Source organism: Salvelinus alpinus, chromosome 9 (assembly GCF_045679555.1).
Source record: "Salvelinus alpinus chromosome 9, SLU_Salpinus.1, whole genome shotgun sequence".
Classification (NCBI taxonomy): domain Eukaryota; kingdom Metazoa; phylum Chordata; class Actinopteri; order Salmoniformes; family Salmonidae; genus Salvelinus; species Salvelinus alpinus.
The window spans coordinates 21,108,302-21,129,888 of record NC_092094.1 but is presented as its reverse complement, the minus strand read 5'-3'; the positions used below and the strand labels follow the sequence as shown (position 1 = coordinate 21,129,888).

Here is a 21,587-nt window from a genome sequence, read left to right as displayed (position 1 = left end):
TTCAACTGCATTTGGAGGATGGTAGATATTGAAAGTAAGACAAAAAGACAGTTGAATTGAAAGACTTCAAATACAGCCCATCTAAACTCCATCAATAAAAATGAATAAGTAACTATTATTTGCAATGAAGAGAAGTTATAATTATGTATTTTCTGTGTCTTGGTAAAGGTTGCTAAGAGCCCTCCAGACTTTGTGTTCCGGGCAGTGTCAGGTCCCGTGGTGTTCACAGCCATATCTGTCATCAACGCCCTGCGCCAGTCAGGCCGACGCTTCCAGCCCATCTCACACTACTGGAAGGTACCAGACCACCAGTACCAAGTCCACTCAGGTAAGAGCACTGTTCTGTGTGGAACTATACAAGCCACTTCTGAAATAGGTATGCTGGTTTTTGTTTGGGTTTTCTGCGCTGTACAGTATGTGTTTGAATGTTTAGACTTAACCTTGCCCTTCTGTTTCCCTGTCCAGTGCTGCAGTTTGTGCCCAGCCACGTCGACGTGCGAGTCTGCAACTTCAGCGAGCGCATTGAGAAAGGCCTTACCATGGCGTACGCCGAAGTGCGCCGACGCGCACAGGAGTCCACCAACTTCACTGTGCACGTAAGTGGAGACCTACTGAAAACACTGTAGCACTCCAGTCAACTAAAATAGAGTAGAGCTTCTCCTAATGCTCTATTTTTATTACCAGTCACTTACTCCTTCCTTGGTTTTCACCCCCACTTGCAATGATCATCTGGAATCACCCCTAATCACAACCCATTTATGTCAGAAGCACTTAGCTCACACATTTATTATGACTAAAAATCACTGGCCGTGTCGCTGTGCTCTCCCTGCTAGAACTCTCTAAGAGCAGCGTCTGCTGGAATAAGTCTGGAAGTGGAAAGAAAGAAAAGCTCCTCAAGAGAGTCGGTTGGCTGAGGCCAGGAAAGTTAGAAACGAATTGGGTTACTGTGTGTGAATGCAGCAGCAGTAGTGGCTTGCTTTGCTTGGATTTGGGAGAGAAAAGAAGCAGGATCTGCTTGACTTAATTGTAATTGTTGAGGCTTGGGGAGTGACAGGGAGTAATGGCGGAAATGTGTGGTTTGTGTAATTGTGTGTGCTGCGGTAATACAACCTAAGTGCTGGCCTCAGAGTCTCCAGCACACAAGTCTGTTTAGATCAATGGTCACTCATTCAAGACCAAAATTATCAGCATAGGTTTATTGATTCAGGTTCTTGCAGAGGTTTTCCACTAATTAAGTTGAGAAAGTGCTTTTTTGTCTGTTCATGTTTGACGTTCTTGAACGTAGCAAGCTAGAAGGATATGGAGAGTTTTCAGACATAGATGTCATACTCAGTCAATGAAGGTATTATACTGGGCATTACATTAATATCTGGAAAAGGCCATTTCAATTATGGCTGTTCATTTTATTTTCAATTCCCTTTCTATTTCAATTCCACAAATTAAATTAAATCAATTTGGCCCAAGCTCTTCTGCTGCATCACACTGCAATGTATGCTCACATGTGGGTATTATTGGTGACAGGGTTTGTTGTGCAGTCTCTTTTGACCATTAACTAAACTTTTGAAATCCATCACCAGCTCAAAGACATTGTGGGCTCTAATTCTGGCTGGCGGTAAGGAGGCGCAAGTGTCAAACGCACATTAGTTTGCAATTCCGTCATGTCGCACTGCCATTTTCCAGCCTTTAGCCAGGTTCGGCAATTTACCTGTCTAACATCAGCTCGCTTGCTCTGAGGTGGGAGGGGTGGAAATATTGGAGGTATGTCCTAGAAAACAAACACCAATATGCCAATTGCAGTAAGTGCAACTAGGGATATTTAAGACTGACCAAAGCTGGTCTTAGCGGGAACGCAATTGGTTATGGCATTGATTTTGCCAGCGGAGGCGCACACAGTAGCATTATGTACATCACCAATGTTTTATAAAAATATCACAAGTAGCAAAACAATCAACAGACGTTTCCCTTTTTTAATTTATATTGGACATCTTTGTCTAGCTTCTGTGAAACATTTGGACTTATTATTTGCAATGCCCATTGAATGAAAGGTTTCAGTGTCTGTAGGAAGCCTGTTTAAGAACATGAAGTTAATTAAAAAGACTGTTTATTGTTTTTCATTTATGATTTATTCAAAAAATGCGGCTTCCACTTTTCTCTGTTGGACCTAACCTTCATATCACGGGAATTCAGATCGCTGTCCGTGGGCTGAATCAGTTTGTTTGTTTACCTTTCACTTGGCAAAGTCACTATTGGCCATATCAGCGGCGATGGTAGGCTATAGCTATATATATTTGGGAGCAGTAATGGTGAGTGGACATTCCACTAGTGGTTAGAGCATTGAAATTGCTTTAGAAAGGGGCACAAGACAGGGATGTCCTCTCTCCCACTTATGTTTGCACTGTCAATTAAACAGCTTGCAAAAATAATTAGACAGGACCCAAATGTTACAAGGTATCAGTATTGGTAAACATGAATATAAACTAAACTTATTTGCAGATGATCTCCTGATATACTTGACCAATATTGAAAACTCAATGCCCCCCTCGCTAAAAATATATCTATTATATATTCTAAAATCTCAGGATCTGAAATTAACGTGGGAAAAAAGGAAATAATGGCAATAGGAAAAATAATGACTCATGATATACAACAATCATTTAAGTGGACCACAAAAAATATAAAATACTTAGGATGCTTAATAAGTGACAGCGCAAGTCTGTATGTTTCAAGTCTGTATGTAGGCAGCAGCCTCTCTGTGTTAGTGATGGCTGTTTAACAGTCTGATGGCCCAGCTTTGATGCACCTGTACTGACCTCGCTTTCTGGATGGTAGCGGGGTGTTGTCCTTGATGATCTTTTTGGCATTCCTGTGACATTGTGTACTGTAGGTGTCCTGGAGGGCAGGTAGTTTTCCCCAGGTGATGCGTTGTTGTGCAGTTGCCATACCAGGCGGTGATGCAGCCCGACAGGATGCTCTCAATTGTGCATCTGTAAAAGTTTGTGAGGGTTTTAGGTAACAAGCCAAATTTCTTCAGCCTCCTGAGGTTGAAGAGGGGCAGTTTGTCCATGATGTGTACGCTGAGGAACTTAAAACTTTCCACCTTCTCCACTGCTGTCCCGTCGATGTGGATAAGGGGGTGCTCCCTCTGCTGTTTCCTGAAGTCCATGATCATCTGTTTTGTTGACGTTGAGTGAGAGGTTGTTTTGCTGACACCACACTCCGAGTGCCCTCACCTCCTCCCTGTAGACTGTCTCGTTGTTGTTGGTAATCAAGCCTACTACTGTTGTGTCGTCTGCAAACTTGATGATTGAGTTGGAGCCGTACATGGTCACGCAGTCATGTTTGAACAGGGAGTACAGGAGGGGGCTGAGCCCGCACCCTTGTGGGGCCCCAGTGTTGAGGATCAGCGAAGTGGAGATGTTGTTTCCTACCTTCACCACCTGGGGGTGGCCCGTCAGGAAGTCCAGGACCCAAATGCACAGGGCGGGGTTGAGACCCAGGGCCTCAAGCTTAATGATGAACTTGGAGGGTACTATGATGTTGAAGGCTGAGCTATAGTCAATGAACAGCATTCTTACATAGGTATTCCTCTTGTCCAGATGGGATAGGGCAGTGTGCAGTGTTATGGCAATTGCATCGAGTGTGGACCTATTGGGGCAGTAAGCAAATTGAAGTGGGTCTAGGGTGACAGGTAAGGTGGAGGTGACATGATCCTTGACTAGCCTCTCAATGCACTTCATGATGCCAGAAGTGAGAGCTATGGGGCAATAGTAATTTAGTTCAGTTACCTTTGCCTTCTTGGGTACATGAACAATGATGGACATCTTGAAGCATGTGAGGACAGCCGACTGGGATAGGGAGAGATTGAATATGTCTGTAAACACACCAGCCCGCTGGTCTGCGCATGCTCTGAGGACGCGTCTAGGGATGCCATACTTAAAAATCATACAATGTGATTTTCTGGATTTTTGTTTTAGATTCCGTCTCTCACAGTTGAAGTGTACTTATGCTAAAAATTACAGACCTCTACATGCTTTGTAAGTAGGAAAACCTGCAAAATCGACATGCATCAAATACTTGTTCTTCCCACTGTATGACACACACCCCAACGTGTAGTGCTGCCGCAAGCGCTTAGATTTACCATTGCATTATGTTTGTTAAAATAGAGTCCTGCATGTACGTATGTAATATTTTCCTAGATTGTGAACATCACCATGAATAAGCCCAGGAGTCAGCAGAGGGAGCCAGTGGACGTGACCTTCGCCGTGCGCGATGCCGTCGGCTACCTGAAGGGGTCAGAGGTCAGCAACCACCTGAGGCTGCTCAACATGGTGGAGTTCAGCTACTACCTGGGCTTTCCCGTGCTGCAGATCGCCGAGCGTGAGTCCATTACCAAACTGTCTAATGGATTGGGATTTTATGCCAAGCAGCCCTACTGGAATGTTCCCTTGGGGGAAATACATGTATTCTAATCGATTGCATTCTATTAATCAATCTGCTTTACCTTCTAAGCACCTCTTTTATACCTCAATAGGAGTATTTTTAGGTTCTCTGTACTTTCCTTATTTCCCTCTCTTCTTTTCCCAATAGCTTTTCACTACCCAGAGTTGAACACCACCCAGTTGCTTCGCTCGTCTTGGGTTAGAACAGGTATGCTTCCCCTTGTTAACACATCTGACTTTACGTATTCCACCCAATCTAAATCTCAACTGCAGCTAGAGGATGGATACACATTCAGGGCCTATATTCTGGCTGTGTGTTGGCTCTGTATTGCCTGTCCTGTGTGATATCATAACCATCTGTTTCCTGTCCAGTGATGCTAGGTGTCCTGGACCAGGGGGTGGACGGGCGGACCTTCCAGGCCAAGATGGAGCGTCGTGTGGCCCTGCTGCTGGGAGAGGTTCTGAAGGCGGCCAGGCGTACCAAGAGGGCCACCAGCGTGGCCAACCACAGTGTTCAGGTAACCACATCAGAGACACTGTACTATACTGAGAATCATCTTAGAATTCTCGTGCTGTGCTTGGCTATAGCGCTTAAGTACAGCAAATACAACTCTCCCCCTGTGGTAATAACCCCTAGGCAAGGCTGCCATAGCCACTGTGTTACTAAAGAGAGTAAGCCCGAGTCATCACCAGATAAACAACCTGGGTTTCCTAAGCCAGCCACTAACCCACATCAAGTCTCCAGGTTTATTAGAGTGGAATGATGAACAGTGTGTGGCCCCACATGAACCACACCCTTTCACACACACACACACACACACACACACACACACACACACACACACACACACACACACACACACACACACACACACACACACACACACACACACACACACACACACCTCCATATCCCACTCTCTCTGTCTGTGGACTTTCACAGGTGATGCCGGCGTACTGATTCTGTCAAGTCAAACTACGGCTTCTATGAGAGAGGCAGCAGGGTTTTAGTGATCACAAGAAGCAGAGCAGACAGTCTCACTGTGTTATTTAGAGCCAGACACAAACATTGAAGACAGTCCTTGAAATACAAAAAGCAAGAGCCCAGAGCACTCTAATATGACATGTTCTTTTCAAGGCTAATAACAGAAGAGCACCATCATTACAGTCGTGGCCAAAAGTTTGAGAATGACACACATATTAATTTCCACAGTTTGCTGCTTCAGTGTCTTTAGATATTTTTGTCAGATGTTACTATGGAATACTGAAGTTTAATTACAAGCATTTCATAAGTGTCAAATGCTTTTATTGACATGAAGTTGATGCAAAGAGTCAATATTTGCAGTGTTGACCCTTCTTTTTCAAGACCTCTACAATCCGCCCTGGCATGCTGTCAATTAACTTCTGGGCCACATCCTGACTGATGGCAGCCCATTCTTGTATAATCAATGCTTGGAGTTTGTCAGAATTTGTGGGTTTTTGTTTGTCCACCCGCCTCTTGAGGATTGACCACAAGTTCTCAATGGGATTAAGGTCTGGGGAGTTTAGTTATCACTTTTGCCTTATGGCAAGGTGTTCCATCATGGTGGAAAAGGCATTGTTCGTCACCAAACTGTTCCTGGATGGTTGGGAGAAGTTGCTCTCGGAGGATGTGTTGGTACCATTCTTTATTCATGGCTGTGTTCTTAGGCAAAATTGTGAGTGAGCCCACTCCCTTGGCTGAGAAGCAACCCCACACATGAATGGTCTCAGGATGCTTTACCGTTGGCATGACACAGGACTGATGGTAGCGCTCACCTTGTATTCTCCGGACAAGCTTTTTTCCGGATGCCCCAAACAATCGGAAAGGGGATTCATCAGAGAAAATGACTTTACCCCAGTCCTCAGCACTCCAATCCCTGTACCTTTTGCAGAATATCAGTCTGTCCCTGATGTTTTTCCTGGAGAGAAGTGTTCTTTGCTGCCCTTCTTGACACCAAGCCATCCTCCAAAAGTCTTCGCCTCACTGTGCTCACACCTGCCTGCTGCCATTCCTGAGCAAGCTCTGTACTGGTGGTACCCCGATCCCGCAGCTAAATTAAGTTTAGGAGACGGTCCTGGCGCTTGCTGGACTTTCTTGGGCTCCCTGAAGCTTTCTTCAAAACAATTGAACCGCTCTCCTTGAAGTTCTTGATGATCCGATAAATTGTTGATTTAGGTGCAATCTTATTGGCAGCAATATCCTTGCCTGTGAAGCCCTTTTTGTGCAAAGCAATGATGACGGCATATGTTTCCTTGCAGGTAACCATGGTTGACAGAGGAAGAAGAATGATTCCAAGCACTCCTTTTGAAGCTTCCAGTCTGTTATTCAAACTCAATCAGCATGACAGAGTGATCTCCAGCCTTGTCCTCGTCAACACTCACACCTGTGTTAACGAGAGAATCACTGACATGATGTCAGCTGGTCCTTTTGTGGCAGGGCTGAAATGCAGTGGAAATGTTTGGAAATGTCAGTTCATTTGCATGGCAAAGAGGGACTTTGCAATTAATTGCAATTCATCTGATCACTCTTTATAACATTCTGGAGTATATGCAAATTGCCATCTTACAAACTGAGGCAGCAGACTTTGTGAAAAGGAAGTAGAATGCCATTTGCCGAGACCTATTAGAATTCCACCAATAGAGCCCCATAGTGGGCGTGTCATAATACCCATAAAACCTAGCGGTCAAACGGGGAAAGGGTTCCAATAGTTCCATCATTTATATTTCCCATAGGTGATTTTAGAAAAACTCAAAATAAGGGTTGTGTTTTGTGTAGGCTTACACTGGCGTGACGTTTTGATATCAATATATTCGGCTCTATTTACTCTCAGAATCAAAAATGGTAATTAGCATTAAGGTAGACATAATGCAATCCCTGCAAGCTCCGGCACATCATCTCTAGCTGACACCTTTGCTAACAGGTATTGTGTCAATTTAGAACTTGCACAAGACATTTCACAGAATTGTACATTTAAAGAAATGTTGCCAATTTATTATTTACGACTTTTAGCTAACATTAGATCCAGAGATTCTTACCTTTGCCTCGATTCGTCATCTCTCCCAGATCGTCATGGCATATATATTCTAAAATCCCCTATGGGAAAAATGAATGGTGCAAAAATGATTGGAACCGTTTCCCTGTTTGACCGCTGGGTTTTATGGGTATTATGACTCATAGTGTGGTACTCTATTAGACCACTAATCATAGCCCATACCTGACACACAGGTTCACTGCTAATTCACGACTCATGAAACGTCTGTGGAGATCTGGGAAGCAGATCTCTGAAGGTGCTATGATATTTATCACTAACAGCTCCCACCTGCGTGTAGACCATCATCCGAAAACATATCCCTCCCCACAACTAGAGTATATTTCTGCTTTTATAATAACTCCAGCTGCCAGGCAGAATGAGAGAGAGAGAAAGAGACAGAGAGAGAATTAATAATTGATCTGCAATTAGTGACTGGCGACACAGCATTCAAGTAACGGGTCTTGAAAGAAAGAAAAAGAGACTTGGTGGTTGGTCTTTGAGTAGCTGGCCTGTGATGAATAGGTAGTGTTGCCATGGATACCCTGGCCTATCCTGTCCCCTAAATGTTGTTGTGAAGAGAGGGGAGAGGGGAGTATAGCAGGTGCTGTGGAGAACCACAAAAGGCAAAGCCTGATTAGTAAAGCAGTGTGACTCTGGGTAGAAAAGACTACAAGCCCTCGATAATGAGTCTCACTGTTGCGATTCATGGAGAGCTCATCACGAGGAATAATATAGAAAGGTTTTACCAGTTGTGACTCACTGTACTAGTCCAACTATGTTTGCAGTCACATCCACCAATACCCATTCTACAGACTACTGCTACATTATTGTGGGGGCTATGTATACAGTTGAAGTCGGAAGTTTACGTACACTTTAGCCAAATACATTTAAACTCAGTTTTTCACAATTCCTGACATTTAATCCTACTAAAAATTGCCTGTCTTAAGTCAGTTAGGATCACCACTTTATTTTAAGAATGTGAAATGTCAGAATAATAGTAGAGAAAATGATTTATTTCAGCTTTTATTTCTTTCATCACATTCCCAGTGGGTCAGAAGTTTACATACACTCAATTAGTATTTGGTAGCATTGCCTTTAAATTGTTTAACTTGGGTCAAACGTTTTGGGTAGCCTTCCACAAGCTTCCCACAATAAGTTGGGTGAATTTTGGTCCATTCCTCCTGACAGAGCTGGTTTAACTGAGTCAGGTTTGTAGGCCTCCTTGCTCGCACACACTTTTTCAGTTCTGCCCACAAATGTTCTATAGGATTGAGGTCAGGGCTTTGTGATGGCCACTCCAATACCTTGACTTTGTTGTCCTTAAACCATTTTGCCACAACTTTGGAAGTACGCTTGGGGTCATTATCCATTTGGAAGAACCATTTGCGACCAAGCTTTAACTTCCTGACTGATGTCTTGAGATGTTGCTTCAATATATCCACATCATTTTCCGTCCTTATGATGCCATCTATTTTGTGAAGTGCACCAGTCCCTCCTGCAGCAAAGCACACCACAACATGATGCTGCAACTCCTGTGCTTCATGGTTGGGATGGTATTCATCAGCTTTCAAGCCTCCCCCTTTTTCCTCCAAACATAACGATGGTCATTATGGCCAAACAGTTATATTTTTGTTTCATCAGACCAGAGGACATTTCTCCAAAAAGTATGATCCTTGTCCCCATGTGCAGTTGCAAACCGTAGTCTGTTTTTTTTATTGCAGTTTTGGAGCAGTGGCTTCTTCTTTGTTGAGTGGCCTTTCAGGTTATGTCGATATAGGACTCATTTTACCGTGGATATAGATACTTTTGTACCTGTTTCCTCCAGCATCTTCACAAGGTCCTTTGCTGTTGTTCTGGGATTGATTTGCACTGTTCGCACCAAAGTATGTTCATCTCTAGGAGAGAGAACGCGTCTCCTTCCTGAGTGGTATGACGGCTGCATGGTCCCATGGTGTTTATACTTGCGCACTATTGTTTTTACAGATGAACATGGTACCTTCAGTCATTTGGAAATTGCTCCCAAGGATGAACCAGACTTGTGGAGGTCTACATTTTTTTTCCGAGGTCTTGGCTGATTTCTTTTGATTTTACAATAATGTCAAGCCAAGAGGCACAGAGTTTGTAGGTAGGCCTTGAAATACATCCACAGGTACACCCCCAATTGACTCAAATGATGTCAATTAGCCTATCAGAAGCTTCTAAAGCCATGACGCATTTTCTGGAATTTTCCAAGCTGTTTAAAGGCACAGTCAACTTAGTGTATGTAAACTTCTGACCCACTGGAATTGTGTTATGCTGAATTATAAGTGAAATAATCTGTCTGTAAACAATTGTTAGAAAAATTACTTGTCATGCACAAAGTAGATGTCCTAACCGACTTGCCAAAACTATAGTTTGTTAACAATAAATTTGTGGAGTGGTTGAAAAACGAGTTTAATGACTCCAACCTATGTGTATGTAAACTTCCGACTTCAACTGTATCTACTGTAGTGGGTCAACGCTGTGTGTTGGAAAACCTTGGTAGAGCATGCGTGAAATAGCCATCGTGGTGCTCATGTGAATTTCCTTTCTTTTTTTGCTTTAGACCAATTCCTATTCTCACTTAAAATGTATTTTTTTGTTTTTAACAGTTGTTGGGTAACAGTGAAATTAAACCAGGTAGGGTTGCAAAATTCGAGTAACTTTCACAAAATTCCCAGTTTTTTTCAAAAATCCTGGTTGGAGGGTTCCCGGATTTCCTGTTTATTCCTTCGTAATTGAAGGAAACTTCCAACCAGGATTTCTGGAAAACAAGGGAATTTTTGGAAAGTTACTGACATGTTGCAACCCTAGTACCAGGCATTGTCGCAGCAAGCTTTCTAGTCTAGAACTGTGATGTTAACAGTAACACACATCTCCCTGCAGATTGTGAGTACGACCAGGCTGGTGGGAGCGGACCACCCTCTGGATATGGTGTACTTTGTGGACCAGCTAGGACAGCGGTTGCCTGCCATCACCACAGCCAACATGCTGAACAGACTGGATGTGCAAAGGGCAGCCATTGTGCTGGGCTACAGAGTACAGGGCATCCTGGCTACACGTAAGTAGAGCCTTAGCGTGGTTAGAAATGGCAAGACAGCACAAACAGAAATTGGGAACAGGCTAAGTCTGCCTGCCCACGCTACCTTTACTGGAGTTGAAATGACCTGAGCTCAGTTAAAATGGAATATGTATGAAGGACCCCTATTGTATACACAGCAATCAGCTTTGATGTATGAAGCGCCTCCTCCCTACTGTATATACATACATGCACCAGTGCATTCATTGGCACAGAATAGTGTTCATTCATCTTTTGGAGCTCCTGATCAAAGGACAGTAAATCTGCACAATTTAAAGTATACCGACTAATTGCTCAGTATATGTTGGTGTTTATTTGGCAGCGTTTGAACTGATTACCTCATCCTATACACTGGGCCAAATGCTTCACCTCATTATATATCCATGTTGGAGATGTACCTCAAGGGACTTCTGTCCCTGCTTTAAGCCTGCTCTTATGGTTTTTCCCAGGGGATACCACAAGCCTTAATTGCAGAGTAGCAGCAGAAGAACAGACAGCTGTAAGATGTTGTGTGTGTAACACAGTGTGTAGCATGCAGTGTAACTACTGTAGCTGTTTATGAATGAACTCAGTGTGGATGTGACGTGGTGGAGTTGGACCAAGGTGCAGAGAATGGATCAGACGAGGAATCAAAGGTTTCGGATAACGTAAATACTTCACCGATAAAATAAACAGAAGAATCACAGTAATACTTCAAAATAAATAAAAAATAAAAACATTAAGACTAGAACTTAACTCAGGCGACATACAAGGAAACCGAAATCAAGCTTCTGTGAACAAGAACAGAAAACACACCTCTTATAGAAGGGAAATCATAATGAACTGATAAGCAACACCTGAGTAACAAAGATAGGAACCATGATAGTGGAAGTTTGGAATTCTGATGGGGATGGGGACATAAACACATAGACACAGACAGACGTATACACACATGCAAGCATACGCACACACACAGACAAAGACATACAGACATACACACGCATGTAATTACACACTCCATAATGTTGTATGCCATATTATATGTTATTGATGTATCTATGGCCATTTTCCTGTAGCTGTGGAGAAGGTGGCAGGGTACCCTCCCCCAGACACGGAGAACACCAGCATGTGGATCATCATAGGCGTGGTGGTGCCGCTAGGCGTGGTCATCGTCATCATCTCCATCCTCTACTGGAAGTTGTGTCGCACCGACAAGTTGGAGTTCCAGCCCGACGCCATGACCACTGTCCAGCAAAGACAGAAGGTGAGGAGAGGAGAGGAGGAGGGACGATGGACCAAGAGCATGGTCCTAGAGTCCCCTGTTTCTCTCTGTGTTTATTCACCTCTTTTAACCTGCTGTCATCATCTTTCCATCTGTGGATGTGTTGGCTCTTACATGTTATGTTGCATGTCTCTGTCCATAACCACTGTTTTATATGTCCCTACTCTACACAGACTACGTTGGATTACTGTTTCAGTCTTTTCTGTTCTGAACATTTTTCTAACTCTATGTATCCCTCTCTGGCCTATCTACAGCACCTCTGTATGTGGTATATTGTATTGTTAGTTATCTCTCACACTGACAGCTATTTTTCCTCCTCTACCTTCACACACAGCATGGAGAGATTTGTGTTATCAGCCCGTCGGCTCCTCTGTGTCTCTCCACTGTTTGTGTCATACAGTTATCTCCCCTCTTAAGGACATATCTGTATCCAGGCCTCTATTTCTCCCTGGCAGTGCATTCCTCACCCCGTTCTTGTTATTATTTGAGGGCTGTAGTTCTCACACTATGGGGAGTTGTGGTGGTCTCAGGTTTGATCTCTGTGGGGTGAAGCCTAACTTCATCTTCAGTCGAATTTTCACTTAGTCATCCATTGATGTCAATGGGAGACCAAGTGAAAATGTGACTGAAGTGGGATTTGCCGCTGTGCTGATAGGCTGTACTGTATGGGAGCTTAGAGTAGTAGAGTACTATCTCCCTCCCCTGCTGCCAGTGATCCAGTCTCATGCTGGAGAGGATCACAGGCTCCCTATGTGGCAGCAGCCCATGCTTGAGAGAGGATCACATGCTCGCTATGTGACAGGCAGCCCAACAGTAATTGGCTCTCGCTGCAGTAAGGCACAGCAGCTGTGTTCTTGCCCAGGGCTGCTCCCACAGTACTGCAGCTCCACTCAGCTCTGAAAGATCCCCCTGGCTGACAGTAACACACACGTACGCATACATGGACACACACACACAGAGACACCCTGCATAATACACACTCGTTGCTATCCAGACAGACAGGATTTGCTCTGACTACTGCTGCTGCTGGGGGCTTTCTAATGTCTATCCTCCTGGTATCACACAGACACACATGCTGCCCCTCATATACTGTCCTGCTCTGCTATTATTAGACTGTCTGGTCTGTCTGTGTTGTTGTTATGGGTTACCCTGTCTCTCTGATTGATCTGTCTGTCTGCCTTCTTTTCCTCTGCCTTCGACCTCTCTGTCCAGCTGGAATGAGGCAAATGGAGATTAATATGTACAAGCATCTATCCTTCCTTACCTCAGTCTAAGACCTCTACCATCCATCAATCACGTAACACCTCTCCTCTTTCCATTTCAATCTCTTTTCCTCTTTCTATTTCTGTTCAGTCCTCTCAACCTTTCAGGGAATCATCGTTCAGGGAATCATCGTTCAGGGAATCAAGGTCTCCTCTTCCAATCAAGAGGCAAATAATGATTACTGAGAGTGAGGAGGAAGAGGAGGAAGAAGAGGAAGAGGAAGATGAGCGAAAGGGGAAGGTACAAAGTAGAAGCTAGTAGTTCGTAGAAGACTCTGAAGAGAATGGGTTGTGTAGTGGATTTGAATCTATTGGTTATTGTGAGTAGAGAATGATAGAAAATCGGCCCTGTAGTTAAGGGGCAATGAAGTCCCATGGTAGTGAATGGAAGACCCAAGGAGCTGGTCAACTCATCACATGTATCAATCACCATCCCACCCACTGCATCCACTCAGGGACCAAACCTTCCTCCCAAGCCAAAGCCCAAACAGAAAAGTGAGAGCTATGAGGAGGAGGAAGAAGAGGAAGAAGAGGAAGAAGAGGAGGAGGAAGAGGAGGAAGAAGAGGAAAATGAGAGAAAGGGGAAGGTACAAAGTAGAAGCTAGTAGTTCGTAGAAGACGCTGAAGAGAATGGGTTGTGTAGTGGATTTGAATCTATTGGTTATTGTGAGTAGAGAATGATAGAAAATCGGCCCTGTAGTTAAGGGGCAATGAAGTCCCATGGTAGTGAATGGAAGACCCAAGGAGCTGGTCAACTCATCACATGTATCAATCACCATCCCACCCACTGCATCCACTCAGGGACCAAACCTTCCTCCCAAGCCAAAGCCCAAACAGAAAAGTGAGAGCTATGAGGAGGAGGAAGAAGAAGAGGAGGAGGAGGAAGAAGAAGAGGAAGATGAGGAGGAGGAGGAAGAAGAGAAGAAGAAAACAGTGTTGAAAGGGAAGCAGAAGGTACAATGTACTGTAGAAAGATAGTAGTCTTTTCCATATTAGACGTGCTGGCCTGTCTCCAGGCTTTAGAGAGGGCGGGTCAGACACTGAGATGTCATCTAGTCTGGCCTAGTACTCATGTTCGTGTATTATAGAAAAACAAAGGATTTGTTGAGATCTTGTCTTCAATGTTTTAGATGCTTATCATCATTGCAGTTTTGGAAGTCTCATCCAAATAGGCCATATATTGAATGGATATCATACTATAATGTACAGTATCAGTATAGTAGTTCCTCATCAGACTGGGCCACGGTTTTGATGTATTTTATTCTCTTTTGTCCCCCCCCCAACTTAGTGAATAGTGTGTGAGTAGAATCAGTAGCCTAGATCTGTGTGTTGTGGGCTTATTTACATAGAGAGAGAGAGGAGCACACAGCTTCCCAGAGGACCCAGTGGATTAGCAGTTTCACACAGAAAAGCCTCTCATAAAGTCATCCATGTTTCGCTCCATCAAAGCAGTGCATTCTAGACAAAGCTGTGAGCTGTGTATATCAATTCTGTTGAGTGATCCACCAGAGGAATCAATTCCCATATGTCAACTTAGTGTATTGTTTTGAGAGCCATAGTGTGGTACAGTAGCAGTGTGAACCAGTCTCTTCTGCCACATTCAATATTCAAATCAAATTGTATTTGTCACATGCTTCGTAAACAGCAGGTGTAGACTAACAAAATGCTTACTTACTTTTCAATAAGAAATCCTTGTGACCCCACATTACTTTCTCTGCTTTTTATTCATTCATTTATTTTAACTCACCCTGCGCTCCCCCCATCACTCAGTCAGCCCAGTCACTCACTAATCACTACCCCTCCATCTTCCTGTCGCTTCTCTCACTCGCCTGCCTGCCCTACTTCTGTCTGTCCTCCCTCCCGCTGCAGTCGTATACCTGTCTAATGAAACCTTCCCTCAACTCTAAATGCAGCTGGCAAATCAATGACTGTAAAAAAATATATTCTCCCCTCTCTCCCTCCCACCCCTTCTCTCAATCTCTAAATGTTCCCTTTTTTCTTATTATATATCCCCTTGCTCCTGTTCCTTTCTCCTCTCTTCCCCCTTCTCTCTCTCCCTCCCTCTCTCTCTGTGTCTTTTGTCCTCTCACCTCCTACTCCTGTTCCTCTCTACTCTCTTTTATCATCTCTCTCTGTCTCTGTCTCTCTGTCTCTTTCTCTCTCTGTCTCTCTCTGTCTCTTTCTCTCTCTCTCTTTCTCTCTCTGTCTCTCTCTCTGTCTCTCTCTCTCTGTCTCTCTCTCTCTGTCTCTCTCTCTCTCTCTCTGTGTCCTCTATCCTCAGCTCCAGGCTCCCAGTGTGAAGGGCTTTGACTTTGCCAAGCTGCACCTGGGCCAGCACAGTAAGGATGACATCATGGTAATCCAGGAGCCTGGTGCCCCTGGGCCCCCACCACCCAACTCCAACACCAAGGAGACTGCCGCCACCTCCAAGAATGGTGAGGTCCCCACCCCCAGGTCGAAAGGGACCTCCGTCTCCTCCACCAAGGCGTCCCGCAGCACACGCAGACGAGGAAGGTCAGTAGACCGCGACAGTTTTTGTGACTACGTGCTTACTTGCGTGTGTGCGTGCTCCTCATTCACCTCAGCAAAGAGATTCCAGTAGAAAAATGCTTTGAAAGATGTTCCATTCACAACAGCACATCTTAAACAATTATTAATACAATACAGTACAATAGATATTTGTTGTCTTTTGTTAGGGGAATTCCTTCTATGCAATATAAGCCAGGTAGAAAATATAAAAGCAGTAACATATACTTTCTACTGTCGCCCGCTCAGTTAATTTTCGGCACCATGACCCACACAGCAGTTTCAGAGTAACCTAACGCTGGCCTCTTCACAGTCACACCATCACAGCTCAATCAATGGTGTCAATACGAGATGGTCTATTCTCGTGAGACAGAATGGTCGCTCTGACTAAAATATCATTTCTTCTCGCTAATTGCTTTAGCTAATAGCAGATAAATTAGGCTTGAATGCTGGAGTGGCAGTGAGCACTCTCAATCCGGTGATGAGTGTGATGGGTTGCTGTCACATTGTCACTAATGTAGCGCATTAAAAGATATGTCTTCCATTCTGGACAGCTGTTCTAAAAGTGTTGGATAGGAATTTAATGATACTGTCAATGGGAATAATACTGGTGATCGATTACGACAAAAAGTGTATTTCTTTCGAAGAAAAGCCATTACAAAAAGGATTTCCCTTGATGGATTGATAACTATAGTGTTTTGTTCTGTTGACCTATTTTTAAAAAGCACTAAGTATGTACACTACCGTTCAAAAGTTTGGGGTCACTTAGAAATATCCTTGTTTTTAAAAGGAAAGCAATTTTTTGGTTCATTAAAATAACATCAAATTGATCAGAAATACAGTGTAGACATTGTTAATGTTGTAAATGACTATTGTAGCTGGAAACGGCTGATTTATGTAATATCTACATAGGCGTACAGAGGCCCATTATCAGCAACCATCACTCCTGTGTTCCAATGGCACGTTGTGTTAGCTAATCAAAGTTTCTAGTTTAAAAAAAAAAATGATAAACTTGGATTAGCTAACACAACGTGCCATTGGAACACAGGAGTGATGGTTGCTGATAATGGGCCTCTGTACGCCTATGTAGATATTCCATAAAAGATCTGCCGTTCCCAGCTAAAATAGTGATTTCCAACATTAACAATGTCTACACTGTATTTCTGATCAATTTTATATTATTTTAATGGACAAAAAATATATTTTCTTTTAATAACAAGGACATTTCTAAGTGACCCCAAACTTTTGAACGGTAGTGTATGTGTGGCACGTGTCGTATGTGTTCTTACATGTGTGCATGTACACCTATTTGCTTCAATGACATGGGTGTGCGTGTTTTCAGGGACAGGATCTCTCCCTCGGACAGGGACTCCATGGTGAGCGCTGGGTCCGGTGATCGTGAGAAGGAGTTAGCCGAGGAGAACCTGAGAGCCTTCGCCATGCCCAACGACAGCAAGCAGGCCCGCAAGATCCCAATCAATGTTTTAAATGGCAAGTGTCCATGGCAACATTGGATCACATCCATGCTCTCACGTACACAGAGAGAAGAGGAGGAGGAGGGGGAGGAGAGGGGAGAGACAAAGAGAAAGAGCAACTCATGTTGAGAGGTTAAACAGGAGAATAGAGAGACTTTGAGGAAGAGATACAAGCAACTGATAGATAGACCAGGAGCGAAGGAGAGACAGAGAGAGACAGAAGGAGGAGAGACTGCGTTAGTGTGAAAGGGAGGTAGGCCTGTCTTGTGCCCCTCTGGCCTGGTTGCTGAGTGTGTAAACTGTGCAGACAGGGTCAACGCCAGCCAGACACAGACTGAACCTGACTCACCACAGAGGAAAGGTTCCAGCAGTACGACGTCACATCCCTTCCTCCTCCTCTCTGCCGTACACTTACACACACTCACACTGTGTCTTACCAACACACACACACTACCTCTCACACACACTACCTCTCGCACACACACTACCTCTCACACACACACACTACCTCTCACACACACACACTACCTCTCGCACACACACACACACTACCTCTCGCACACACACACACACTACCTCTCACACACACACACTACCTCTCGCACACACACACACACTGTGTCTTACCAACACACACACACTACCTCTCACACACACACACACTACCTTTCGCACACACATGCTACCTCTCGCACACACACACACGCTACCTCTCGCACACACACACACACTACCTCTCGCACACACACGCTACCTCTCGCACACACACGCTACCTCTCGCACACACACGCTACCTCTCGCACACACACGCTACCTCTCGCACACACACGCTACCTCTCGCACACACACGCTACCTCTCGCACACACACGCTACCTCTCGCACACACACACGCTACCTCTCGCACACACACGCTACCTCTCGCACACACACGCTACCTCTCGCACACACACACTACCTCTCGCACACACACACTACCTCTCGCACACACACACTACCTCTCGCACACACACACTACCTCTCGCACACACACACTACCTCTCGCACACACACACACACTACCTCTCGCACACACACACACACTACCTCACAAACACACACTACCTCTCGCACACACACACACACACTACCTCTCACAAACACACACTACCTCTCGCACACACACACACACACTGTGTCTTAGCAACACACACACACACTACCTCTCACACACACACACTACCTCTCGCACACACACGCTACTTCTCGCACACACACACACACACTACCTCTCACACACACACACTACCTCTCACACACACACGCTACCTCTCGCACACACACACACTACCTCTCACACACACACACACGCTACCTCTCGCACACACACACACACTACCTCTCGCACACACACACACACTACCTCTCGCACACACACACTACCTCTCGCACACACACACTACCTCTCGCACACACACACACTCACACACACACACACACACACTACCTCTCGCACACACACACACACACACTACCTCTCACAAACACACACTACCTCTCGCACACACACAGACACTACCTCTCACACACACACACACTACCTCTCGCACACACACACACACTACCTCTCGCACACACATTCTACCTCTCAGGGCTGCTCCTCAGCATGCTAAACACAGCCTCCGTCCCTTTTCCCCTTAGTCTAAATAGGCTTAGCTGAGGTTAGGAGACCAACTGTTATTATCAGCACTGGCATTTCTTCTTCTAAATGAGTTGCGCTGCCCTCTGCCTTGCCTGTCTGTCCTGATTCTGCTATGGATGTCCAAGACCTGACATACCACTCAAAGTAGTGTATACACATGGTCCAAGACCTGACATAGCACTCAGAGTAGTGTATACACATGGTCCAAGACCTGACATAGCACTCAATGTAGTGTATACACATAGTCCAAGACCTGACATAGCACTCAGTGGTGTATACACATGGTCCAAGACCTGACATAGCACTCAAAGTAGTGTATACACATGGTCCAAGACCTGACATAGCACTCAGTGTAGTGTATACACATAGTCCAAGACCTGACATAGCACTCAGTGGTGTATACACATGGTCCAAGACCTGACATAGCGTATACACATGGTTCAATACCTGACATAGCACTCAGAGTAGCGTATACACATGGTCCAAGACCTGACATAGCACTCAGTGTAGTGTATACACATGGCCCAAGACCTGACATAGCACTCAGTGGTGTATACACTTGGTCCAAGACCTGACATAGAGTATACACATGGTTCAAGACCTGACATGGCACTCAGAGTAGTGTATACACATGGTCCAAGACCTGGCATAGCACTCGGTGTAGTGTATACACATGGTCCAAGACCTGACATAGCACTCGGTGTAGTGTATACACATGGTCCAAGACCTGACATAGCACTCAGAGTAATGTATAGACATGGTCCAAGACCTGGCATAGCACTCGGTGTAGTGTATACACATGGTCCAAGACCTGACATAGCACTCAGAGTAGTGTATAGACATGGTCCAAGACCTGGCATAGCACTCAGAGTAGTGTATAGACATGGTCCAAGACCTGACATAGCACTCAGAGTAGTGTATACACAACTATGATGAGGTAGTGCAGAGCTATGCAAAGACTTCAAGTATTTTTTCTAATGTCTGAGACTGTCTCTGACCTAGGTCTATTGAAATGTAAGGACAAACTGTAGCTTATGTCAATATATTTCAAACAGGATTGCATTCTTTTTAACTTCAATCTTTCTTTCTGTTTTCCCTTAACTTTGTGACTTGCAGGAAAGAATAGAATTGGTAAGAGTTATTCTTCTGTCTGTCGGTGTTGTAGACATGAGGCTTTGTGACTTGTAGCTGCTGTCTGTGGGACCGTGATGTGACGTCCATTGTGTTATGATTGCTTTGTGTTGTGCATCTCATCAATCACCACTACTGAGATGTCACCTCCCAGAGGTGGGGAACAATGAATCTTGAACAACAAGCTTAGACCTTTTTCTTGTAGTTCCTTGTAGGCTACCAAACATCTGAATAAGTGTCTTACATTGGTAAACATCAGACTTGTCATCATTACAAATCATCTGGATAATGGTTAAATGATTCATCCAATTCAGTGCCGATAAGAATCATCCGTGCACAGAGAATGCTAGTTATTGTAAAAGAGAATTTGAGAACATTTGTTCTCATTGACTTCCCTTGCTGAATAAAGGATCTGCCCCCTGGTGGTGTAAAGAGTTACATGACACCTGTGACTTTTTTTATTTAACCTTTATTTAACTAGGCAAGTCAGTTAAGAACAAATTCTTATTTACAATGACAGCCTACACCGGCCAAACCCAGACGACGCTGGGCCAATCGTGCACCGCCCTATGGGACTCCCAATCACGTCCAGTTGTGATACAGCCTGGAATCGAACCAGTTGTGATGTTGACCTTAAACAACCTCCCTGATCTCCTTCAGGTCCTCCTCCCATGAACGGCCATGACGAGCATCTCTCCTCTGCCTCAATCTTTGAGCATGTGGACCGCATGTCGCGCTCGGCCGACGGCACCCGTCGCCTGTCCAATAAGATTCAGCTGATCGCCATGCAGCCCATGGCTGTCCCGCAGCCCATGGCTGTCCCGCCCCAGCACCACAGCCCCACTGTCAACGGTATTAACGGCAGAGGGCCAAAGACACACAGCAGCTTTAACAAGGAGGTGAGACACTGACCCGCCCACACACTAACACTCTTACGCAGACATGTATACAGGTTACAGTAATGTCATTCATTACCTTACATGGAGCATGTATAAACAGTAGACGTCTGTGATCCTCTCTATTCTCCCTCCTGTCTGGACATACAGAGAAAATGGATTTTATGTCAATGAGACTAACCTACACTGAGTGTAGAAAACATCAGGAACACCTGCCCTTTCATGACATAGACTGACCAGGTGAAAGCTAGGATCCCTTATTGATGTCACTAGTTAAATCCACTTCAATCAGTGTGGATGAAGGAGAGGAGACAGGTTAAAGAAAGATTTTTAAGCCTTGATTATATATTTGTGCCATTCTGAGGCTGAATGGCAAGACAAAATATTGAAGTGCCTTTGAACGGGGTATGGTAGTAGGTGCCAGGCGCACCGGTTTGAGTGTGTCAAGAACTGCAACGCTGCTGGGTTTTTCACATCCAACAATTTCCTGTGTGTATCAGGAATGGTCCACCACCCAAAGGACATCCAGACAATTTGACACAACTGTGGGAAGCATTGGAGTCAACATGGGCCAGCATCCCTGTGGAACGCTTTCGACACCTTGTAGAGTCCATGCCCCGACGAATTGAGACTGTTCTGAGGGCAAAAAGGGGTGCAACTCAATATTAGGAAGGGGTTCCTCATGTTTTATACACTCAGTGTATATAAATCATGGTTAAATGAAATATACATTATGTATAGTAAAGTTGCGTCTGGCCAGGTGTTTCT

At 44.6% G+C, this 21,587-nt stretch overlaps 1 protein-coding gene across 5 annotated transcripts in view; it reads left to right on the top strand.

Moving 5' to 3' along the window:
• The window catches only part of LOC139584487 (UPF0606 protein KIAA1549-like), a 90,599-nt gene that overhangs the window by 54,108 nt on the left and 14,904 nt on the right, over window positions 1–21,587 (top strand). For 4 of the 5 annotated variants that reach the window (XM_071416415.1, XM_071416413.1, XM_071416412.1 and 1 more), the window contains 11 exons: window positions 169–328; window positions 466–596; window positions 4,197–4,377; window positions 4,588–4,647; window positions 4,812–4,957; window positions 10,397–10,571; window positions 11,645–11,832; window positions 15,394–15,626; window positions 16,981–17,129; window positions 19,909–19,923; window positions 20,584–20,822. In XM_071416415.1, the coding sequence (XP_071272516.1) occupies window positions 169–328; window positions 466–596; window positions 4,197–4,377; window positions 4,588–4,647; window positions 4,812–4,957; window positions 10,397–10,571; window positions 11,645–11,832; window positions 15,394–15,626; window positions 16,981–17,129; window positions 19,909–19,923; window positions 20,584–20,822 (1,677 nt within the window). The remainder of the gene's footprint in view (window positions 1–168; window positions 329–465; window positions 597–4,196; window positions 4,378–4,587; window positions 4,648–4,811; window positions 4,958–10,396; window positions 10,572–11,644; window positions 11,833–15,393; window positions 15,627–16,980; window positions 17,130–19,908; window positions 19,924–20,583; window positions 20,823–21,587) is intronic. The other variant, XM_071416414.1, reaches the window with a different exon arrangement.